This window comes from Nanorana parkeri, unplaced genomic scaffold, assembly GCF_000935625.1.
Source record: "Nanorana parkeri isolate BGI_ZX_2015 unplaced genomic scaffold, ASM93562v1 scaffold12, whole genome shotgun sequence".
In the NCBI taxonomy this organism is placed as follows: domain Eukaryota; kingdom Metazoa; phylum Chordata; class Amphibia; order Anura; family Dicroglossidae; genus Nanorana; species Nanorana parkeri.
The window spans coordinates 2,705,213-2,715,393 of NW_017306280.1; the positions used below are offsets into that span (position 1 = coordinate 2,705,213).

General features: G+C 46.8%; 1 protein-coding gene across 1 annotated transcript; it reads right to left on the bottom strand.

The window, feature by feature from the left end:
* Positions 1-1,579: 1,579 nt before the first annotated feature.
* Positions 1,580-4,419, bottom strand: ZBTB42 (zinc finger and BTB domain containing 42). The gene is made up of 2 exons (XM_018556280.1): positions 4,411-4,419; positions 1,580-3,271 (listed from the first exon to the last, which is right to left on the bottom strand). Exon 2 carries the CDS (start codon positions 3,255-3,257, stop codon positions 1,842-1,844), a length of 1,416 nt encoding a protein of 471 aa, XP_018411782.1. The 5' UTR covers positions 3,258-3,271; positions 4,411-4,419; the 3' UTR covers positions 1,580-1,841.
* Between the last annotated feature and the right edge of the window lie 5,762 nt (positions 4,420-10,181).

Below are 10,181 nucleotides of genomic sequence, written 5' to 3' on the forward strand. Positions count from 1 at the left end.
TGATCCTGAAAAAAAGTTGGAAGGTTCTGAGACACCCAGTGGTTACACAGAGGTTTGCCGGAACACAATGAGGAAACTCTCATATTCACATTCAAGTCTTTTTTTCCTCGATTTCATTTACCTGCAACATTCACGTGAACAGACGGATATTAAACAGACATTAAAATGCTTAAAGTATCTATTTTCTTTTCTGACAGATGTGCAATACAGGTGAAAAACATCACTTCATATACACTGGGGAGGATTTATCAAAACCGGAACAGAATCTGGAGCAGTTACCCGTGGCAACCAAGCAGCTTCTCTCTTTCATTTTCAACCCTTAACTGAACACATTGAAGAGAGAAGCTGATTGGCTGCCACAGCCAACTACTCCAGTTTTGATAAATTCCCCCCGATATTTATTACCGGTCTTGGACAGGCTTTTAAAGTATCCGCCCTACTAATTAGGGGTGGGGGGAATTTATCACAACCCTGGAGCAGCTGTGCATGGCAACCAATCAGCTTCTCTCTTTCATTTTCAAATCTTAAATGAACAAACTAAAGAGAGAAGCTGATTGGTTGCCATTCACAACTGCTCCAGATTTCGTCTGCTCCAGTTTTGATAAATTCCCTCCGGTGCGTTTTATTTATTGCTGCCTGAACCAGGGACGCATTAGCCTAAGGCAGGGGTAGGCAACCTTGGCTCTCCAGCTGTGCTGAAACTACAAATGCCCATCATGCTTTTGCCTCTGGGAGTCATGCCTGTGGCTTGCAATGCCTTATGGGATTTGTAGTTTCAGCACAGCTGGAGAGCCAAGGTCGCCTACCCCTGGCCTAAAGGGTTACCATACACGTTATAATCTAACCCCGCAATCTCCGTACAATCAACTTTAGCTCTACCAAAGCTATGTAATAGGAGGGTCTGCCTAAACTATCCAATCTGTTTCCAGGCAGGCCGGCCCTTGCACTACATACTTGTTGGTAGATCTAAGGGAGATTGTTCAATCAGATTGTAACGTGTGTGGTGTCCTTAGGTTTATTTCTACAATTGATTGGACACGCGGCATGCCGCTGAGGCTAACTGCAATGCGCAATGCCCCCTTGCAACCAATCGCATTGATTCACTTGCTGTAAACTGACTACAACATAGCAATGCATCCACGACAGGTTAGTGTTTATAAATACCATATGCACTGCCCTACGTAGGGGTCTATTCACCCAAGATTCACACACTGTGACTTGAAAAATGTGTGAATCTCAGGTGAAAGGTGTGTTAATGTTGGGTGGAGTCCCGTCCCTGCACAGGGCTGATGTAATAAGGCAGCGCAAGGAGCACAGAAGACAGTCAAGGAGCGGTAATCCACAGCAGCCAATAAGATTTCACTTTGCTGAAGTTAAAGCGGTTAGGAGATGTCGGCTGATTGGTTACTGTGGGATACCGCAATTTCACTGCTTTATCGTATAAGACTATCAGCATCTGCAATGTAAAAGCCTGTACCGGCTCTGGGGAGGCAAAACCGGTGATAAATACAACGTTTGAGAGTTTGGCCATGGTCACATACCATCACATTTGTCAAAGGGGGGAGAATGGGTCTTGAGCTGTGGGGCGGGGGCAATAGGGGTCTTTAGCTTGATATGCAGTACCAGTGCCATCATTGAGATTATTACAGAGTTCAGCTGAAGGAGAATAACATTACCGGGCTTCTGCCATAAACAGAGGTAACAAGCCAACATGATGAGAAAAGCACAGTAACCCATAGCAACCAGACAATACGGTAAAAAGATGACTTCCGATTGGTGGCTTTGGGTCACCGGGCCATGCCCGCGGCTTTGTGCCTTCCTGGACGAGCCCATCTTTGTTACTAGACAACCAAGGACTTTACTAGGCCACAGTGAAACTTACGAATGTGTCTATATAAGTCACCTGACTGGGTGAACCGTCTCTCACACCATTTGCACGCGTGCGGCTTTTCCCTGGTGTGCACCACCGCGTGGCGGCTGAGGTTGTGCGAATATTGGAAACTCTTGCCGCACTGGCCGCAGGTATAGGGCTTCTCCCCCGAGTGCGTGCGCTCGTGCCTCTTGAGTGTGTACATGCACGAGAAAGTCTTCCCGCATATCGTGCAGGTGGGGACAGAGCCGTCGGGTGACATCTTGATGCGGGAGCCGTCGCGGTCCCGGAAGTGGGAGCTGAGGTGGAGCTGGAGGATGTGCGGGCTGGGGAAAACTTTGCTGCACAGGGGGCAGATGCAGATCTGCCCCGGGGAGACTAGTACACCCGATGTGGATATATCTGATGAATCCATGTCGTCCTCGCTCTCGTCGCGGTCGTGGTACAAGTCATCTTCCCGAACATGAGAGTTTCCATTTCCTGCAAACATGTGTCCCAGCCCCGTCATGAGGCTCTTGGCTGCATTCCCAACGTGCTGACTCTTTGGACTCTTTGCTTCACTGTCCTCCTGCTCTGACAGCAAGTCTTGTTCATCTTTAACAAGTGGCACAGTGCCCTGCTGCTGGCTGTCGGAAGCCAGCTGTCCAAAGACGTAGGAGGGGTGTAAGGAATCTTTCCCAGACACCGGCTTGAAAGACAAATCCAGAGCACAATCCCCATCACTCGGAGGCTGTGTATGGTTAGCAGACCTCTGGGACAAAGGGCACGGAGTACTGTTGACACTGGCCTTTGTTGCCCCAGCTGTTGTCCTACACGACACAGCTTCAGCCGGAGCCGAGTTGACACCTATCAAATCAGGCGACCAACCAGGCGGCGAGCCCAGCTTCTCCTTCCACGCGGGCTTCTCGCCCTCCGCCGGCGAGTTCCTCTCCCCGTTTCCACGTCCCTGTGGCTCCTCGCCACCCGAGAGCACGTCCTTCTCCGGGTTGGACCCGTCGTCTCCGTTCCTCTCCCCCGAAGTCAGCTCCTTCTCTTTCAGCTTGCCCTTGCACACTTTGACAATGTCATACATGTGGAGGAAGCTGGCGGCAGCCAACACGTCTTCCACTGGGAGGTTGCCGAATTCCAGCTTGCCTTCGTACATGAACTGAAGCAGCAGGCTGAAGGCCGGGGCCGTGACGATGTCGCTGTTCAGATGGACAATGTCCCTTTTGTCTAGCTGGTCCCTGTAGAAGAGATGGAAGTACATGCTGCAGGAGGCGAGGACGGCTCTGTGGGCTTGGAATTGCGCTTCCCCAACTAAAACAGTACAGTCACACAGGAAACCCTGGTGACGTTGCTGACTCAGACACTGCAGCAACTGTCGGCTATGGTCTGGAAACTCCATTCTTCCTTCATAACCTGTTTAGAAACAGGAAAAACTTGATGGTTACTGTAAACTCAAAATCCTCTTAGCAGCTGCAATAGCCAGAGCTGGCTGGCAACAGACAAAAAAAAAAAAAAAAGACAAACACACAAGGCCCACTGTACAATCCTCTCTCTCTCTCTCTCTCTCTACAGCTAGCTGCCTTTTCTTTTTTCCAGGCGAGCCTCTCATTTTAACTGCACCTGCTAGGAACAGGAAAAACTAGATTTTAAATAAACAATGGCTTCCACAAGGCAGTTTTCAAAGCTTTGTCCCTCCTGGTCAACGCAGCCGACCGGTGGCGGGGAGTAGTTATGGAAACCGCTGCCTTTTAAACAGAAAAGAAAAAAAAAGGCTCGGCAGGTCTCAGAAAACTTCATTTCGACTTGTACTACTAGTACTACGACCGACTGTGCACTGAACAGATGTGTGTTTTACAACCATGGTAAAAGAAAAGAAAAAACAAAAAAAACTTAATAAACAAAAGAGATAAAAGAGAAAAATACCCATACAGACTTACACAACTAAAAAGAGATAAAACAGACTTGCAAAAAGAAAACAAAAAGAAAAACAAATGATATCCTTACAGACTTGCAAAACAAAAAGAAATAAACATAAAATGACCCAGAGAGATTGCAAAGCAAAACTGAAAAGAGAAAGAACAAATACCCATACAGACTTGCAAAGTAAAAGTAAAAAGAGACAAGCATAAAAAATTTAAAAAAAATGAGCCAAAATAAGACTAAAAAGAGATAAAAACAATACTTATACTGGCTAACGTAATATGGCGAGATGCAGTAACCATAGCAACCAGACTTCACCTGTCAGAAGAAACCCAGTACAAGAGGATGTTGAAAGCGGGTTGCTACGGGTTACTGCCCTCTGAAGTTTGGATCAATTAACTCGGCAGTTGCTACAACGTATCAGCATGTACAGCTATCTAATCTGTTTTAAAGTTTTAAGGCAAGAAAGCTTCAAAAGTGCGTTTAAAGTGCCCTGGGAACCCTGGAAGTGATAGTCTCACCCCCCCACCCCAAGCGACAAAAAGAATGTAACAGTTTACGGGGGGGGGGTAAGCCCCAGGGACTTTTTAAGGTAAGACGGCTTTCTTTTCTGCCATGGCTTGTGGTCTTACCAGGTCTTCCAGCAGACAGGCAGAGAACAGCAGCAGTGTGTCCCTGTGTCAGTGTGAGAGTGTGAAGGAGGAGGAGGAGGAGGAGGCAGGGAAAAAAAAGAGAGAGAGAGGAGAGCTTGCTTTGCTAATTACACAGCAAGCTGGAAAGTCAGCTGCTCTGCCTTCACTACGATGGAAGCGCTACCTCCAGCTGTGCTCCTCTTAATGCCATATGTTACTGCAAATCTAGCTACCAGCCAACCACGCCGCTCGCTGCCTTTTAAAGTCCCAACTTCCCCATTTATAGCCATCGATTACATGGCCGCAACTGCTGGTCAGACCAGGCAAGGACACGCGTCCGCCGGCCAACTTCTCCAAGTTCCTCAAGACGTTACAGGTGCACTTAGCAACCTCTGCGTCAACGGAACGGAGTTTATACTACTTTAGCCTGCCCGAAACAAACTCCTAAGCACACTGAATGCTCATATAACAAATTTAGCTGGAGAATGATCAGATTATTCTGCAATAAAGCGTGCAAAGTGTATAAATGTCCTGGATTTCCAAGGCCAAGTTTTTGTTTTGTCCCTTGAAATGTTTCTTTTAAAATAAAAAATGCCAAATTCTGCTTTTAGATTTTTCATTGTAATATTATGCGGATGTTTCATATTTACAAACAATCACTTATGACAAATCAGTTTTGCAGTTTATTTCTTTTTAAAAATAAACACATGGTAAAAAAAAAAATATGACAGGTCATCTATCTAGCAAAAAATAGTTTCCTAAAAGCGTCTGAGGAAGATAAGAGGTCTAAAGCCTGCCCGATCAGACCCCAGGGGGTTGAGGTCAGGGGGAGCAGAGCGTCTGTGACCTTTGCAGCCAGTCCCCTGGGGCCTGTCGCTCCCAACTGCAGCAGGTTGCTGAGAGTTTAAGGAAGTGCAGACAGACCTCATTGTATCCGCAAACACCCCCCCACCGGCTGATTTCACCATGTAGCTGCCAATCTAAGCCCGGATCGCTGTTGTTTCCCACGGCTAAGCCTGCCTGCTCCACCCTATTCCCCCCCAAAAAAAAAAGTTGCTGCTTTTTGCAAACCTTTCCAAAAAAACAACCCCCCCAAACCCTATACAAAAATAAAATAAAATAACCTGACCTCCTCTCTCTCTCTCTCTCTCTCTGTGTCTCTCTGGCTGTGTTAGTGGCAGCCTAGCAGCGCTGTGTTGTTGGAGCAGGTTGGTAAGAGGACACTCTCGCGATAGGCAGGCTCTTGCTCTGCACACAATAGTTGCAATGCTCCAGGGCTGTGTGTGGTCCAGCCTCTCCCCCTTCTCTCTCTCTCTCTCCCCTCTGCGCTCCTCTCCGCTCCTGGGCTCAGGTTCGCTGTGCGAGCAGCAGGCGCTCTCCTCCTCCGCTGGTGCTGTCTGTGCGCAGAGCCTGGCACTGGACACACTGCCGCCGCTGCTGCCGCTGCTGCCTTCTCCCCTCCCCAGCCAGCAATGGGAAGTGTTACCACCGCTGCTGGGAACCAATGGGAGAGGCGACTGCTGCAGCTGTGCCCTTCTCACATAAACAGGCTGCTCTTGTTAGAAGCCACTGCTCACATAGCAGGGGCAGCCTGTCTGCTTTTTCACTGTTGGGATGGGGAAGGGGGGGTTGGGGTGAGGGAAGGGGGGTGTTACTGGCAGGATGACAGTGGGTTCCCTCTGCTGTGCTCAGATATCACTCACATCTTCAAGGCACATCAGCTTGTCTGCTGCAGAACTTCTTAATTAAAAAAAAAAGTTTTTGTTTTTTTTTAGTTAGGTTTTGATTGGCCTCTCCCAAGCAGATGTGGATCAATTAAATACAAACATTTAGGACCCATTGCATGGGTTGACTTGCTTTGTAATTACATTTAGGGACATGGTTCCTGCTTTTTAGGTTTTGTGTCGCCGCTCTGAAACAGATGTGGCTCAATGAGAAAACTTTTAGGACCTGTATACACTATATATTTTAGGAGCTGTTTACACTATGTATTTTAGGACCCGTATACACTATATATTTTAGGACCCGTATACACTATATATTTTAGGACCCATATACACTATATGTTTTAGGACCCGTATACACTATATATTTTAGGACCCATATACACTATATATTTTAGGACCCATATACACTATATATTTTAGGACCCGTATACACTATAACATTTACGGCCAGTTGCAGGAATTGGCTTTTTATTTAAGTTAGGTTTTGATTGGCCTCTCCGGCACAGATGTGGATCAATTAAAAAACTTTTGGGACCCGTTGTATGAACTAATATTAGTAATTCCATTTAGGGACATGGTTAGCACTTTTTAGGTTTTGAGCTGCTGCTCTGAAACAGATGTGGCTCAGTTACAAAAAAAAACTATTAGGGGCCGTATACACAGAGGGGAATTTATCAAAACTGGAACAGACAAAATCTGGAGCAGCTGTGCATGGCAACCAATCAGCTTCTCCAGATTGTTCAGTTAAGATTTGACATATATTTTAGGAGCCGTATACACTATATATTTTAGGAGCCGTATACACTATATATTTTAGGAGCCGTATACACTATAACATTTATGGCCAGCTGCAGGAATTGGCTTTTTATTTTAGTTAGGTTTTGATTGGCCTCTCCGGCACAGATGTGAATCAATTAAAAAAAACTTTTGGGACCCGTTGTATGAACTGACATTTTGTGATTCCATTTGGGGACATGGTTACTGGTTTTTAGGTTTTGTGTCGTCGCCTTGAAACAGATGTGGCTCAGTTACAAAAAACGTATAGGACCCATATACACTATGCAGGGAATATATCAAAACTGGAGCAGCTGTGCTTGGCAACCAATCAGCTTCTCCAGTTTGTTCAGTTAAGATTTGACAATTAAAGCGAGAAGCCGATTGGTTGCCATGCACAGCTGCTTCAGATTTTCTTTGCTCCAGTTTTGATAAATTCCCCCCCCCCCTATGTATTTTAGGACCCGTATACACTATATATTTTAGGAGCTGTATACACTATATATTTTAGGACCCGTATACACTATATATTTTAGGACCCGTATACACTATATATTTTAGGACCCGTATACACTATATATTTTAGGACTCCTAAACACTTTATATTTTAGGGCTAGTTGCATGGATTAACTTTTTTTTTTGTTAGGTTTTGATTGGCCTCTCTGGAACAGATGTGTTTAAATTTAAAAAAAAACATTTAGGACATGGATTGACTTTTTATAATTCCATTAAGGGACATGGTTACTGCTTTTTAGGTTTTGCGTTGCTTCTCTGAAACAGATGTGGCGCAGTTAAAAAAAAAAATGTAGGTCCTGCATACACTATGGGGGGGATTTATTAAAACTGGAGCAGAGAGAATCTGGAGCAGTTGCCCATGGCAACCAATCAGCATCTCTCTTCAGTTTGCTCAGGTAAGATTTGAAAATGAGAGAGAGAAGCTGATTGGTTGCAGTGCAAATCTGCCCCAGATTTTGACCCCTCCAGTTTTGATAGATTCCCCCCTCTAACTTTTAGGACCCGAATGCACTATATATTTTAGGAGTTATACTATAAGCCCGCATTCACACTTGCGGGTTCCGTGAACGTGCGTAACTTTCGTGCACGTTTGTGTGCTGCGTTTGCCACGCGTTCCCATTGAGTTCAATGGGACCTGAACGCGCAATAACAGCAGCAAAAAAGCTCATCTCGCGAAATCTTTTTTTTGCTTTTGCGTTTGTGCACGTTTCAATGCACGCAAATGTGAAACAAAAACCTGCTTCTTCTTGGCCACATTTGGGGTGTTGTTAAAAATGAATGGCATTGCAAGCGCATTTTGCCACAATTTTGTCAAAGCGTGCAAAAGTGCGCATATTTGTGCTTGGCGCTCGTAAACTGAACGCAGAGTTGTGAATGCTAACCTTAAGGACCCGTACACACTATAAGTTTCAGGACCCGTTGAATGAAGTGACATATGTTTTCCAGTCAGGGACATGATAGCTGGCTTTGAAACAGATGTAGCTCAGTTCATGAAACTTTTAGGATATGTGGACAGTATTGCGTTGCAGGAACAGGCGTAGCATGAATTAACACTTCTGATACCCTAAACAATGTCAATGCATGTTACTGTGTTGCGCTGCCATTCGTTTTAAAAGGCACTGAGGAAATGCACCTGCGTTGTGGCGCGGTGCAGAGTACTGATTTGTGGCATGTTAGGGTGCGCTGGCAGCCCATTCATTTCAGTGGGGAAGAGCACACCAGCCCACATCTTCATAAAACAGACCATGGGTGTTTATTATTTTTTTGCATTGCAGCCAGTAAAGCATTGCAGCTGTGATCTGTGCCTGGGGGGTGCGATGCTCTGGCTCCTGCAGACTCTTCCGGGATGGGAGGAAGAATGAATGGACTACAGGTGACCTCACTGCACTTTTATTCCTTTGAGAACTATAAGCCCCCCAAACACACCTACACAGAGCACCCCAACACAACTACGCTGAGCACCCCAACACAACTACGCATAGAACCCCCCCGGAGCAGAGCACCCCAATGCACCTACACAGAGCACCCAACACACCTATACAGAGCACCCCAACTCACCCACATAAAACACCCCAAATATCCTGCACAGAGCATCGCAACGCACCTACACAGAGCACCCCAACACACCTACACAGAACATCCTGACACACCCACACAGAGCATCCTGACACACCCACACAGAGCACACCAACACACCTACACAGAGCATCCCGACACACCTACACAGAGCACCCAACACACCTACACAGGGCACCCAACACACCTACACAGAGCACCCAACACACCTACACAGAGCATCCCAACTCACCTACACAGAGCACCACAACTCACCTACACAGAGCACCACAACTCACCTACACAGAGCACCACAACTCACCTACACAGCATCCCAACACACCTACATAAAATACCCCAATATCCTCCACAGAGCACTGCAACGCACCTACACAGAGCACCCCAACACACCTACACAGAGCATCCTGACACACCAACACAGAGCACCCAACACACCTACACAGAGCATCCTGACACACCCACACAGAGCACCCCAACACACCTACACAGAGCATCCCGACACACCTACACAGAGCACCCAACACACCTACACAGAGCATCCCAACATACCTACACAGAGCACCACAACTCACCTACACAGAGCACCCTAACACACCTACAGAGAGCACCACAACGCACCTACACAAAGCATCCCAACACACCTACACAGAGCATCCCAACATACCTACACAGAGCACCACAACTCACCTACACAGAGCACCCCAACACACATACACAGAGCACCACAACGCACCTGCACAAAGCACCACAACACACCAACACAGAGCACCCCAACTCACCTACACAGAGCACCCAACACACCTATACAGAGCACCTACACACACCTACACAGAGCATCCTAACTCACCTACACAGAGCACCCAACACGGAGCACCCCAACACACCTACACAGAGCACCGCAACACACCTACATAGAGCACCCCAACACACCTTCACAGAGCACCGCAACACACCTACACAGAGCACCACAACACACCTACACAGATAACCCAACACACCTACACAAAGCACCACAACACACCTGCACAGAGCACCGCAACACACCTACACAGAGCACCCAACACACCTACACAAAGCACCACAACACACCTACACAGAGCACCGCAACACACCTACACAGATCACCCAACACACCTACATAGAGCACCCCAACACACCTACACAGAGCACCCAACACAC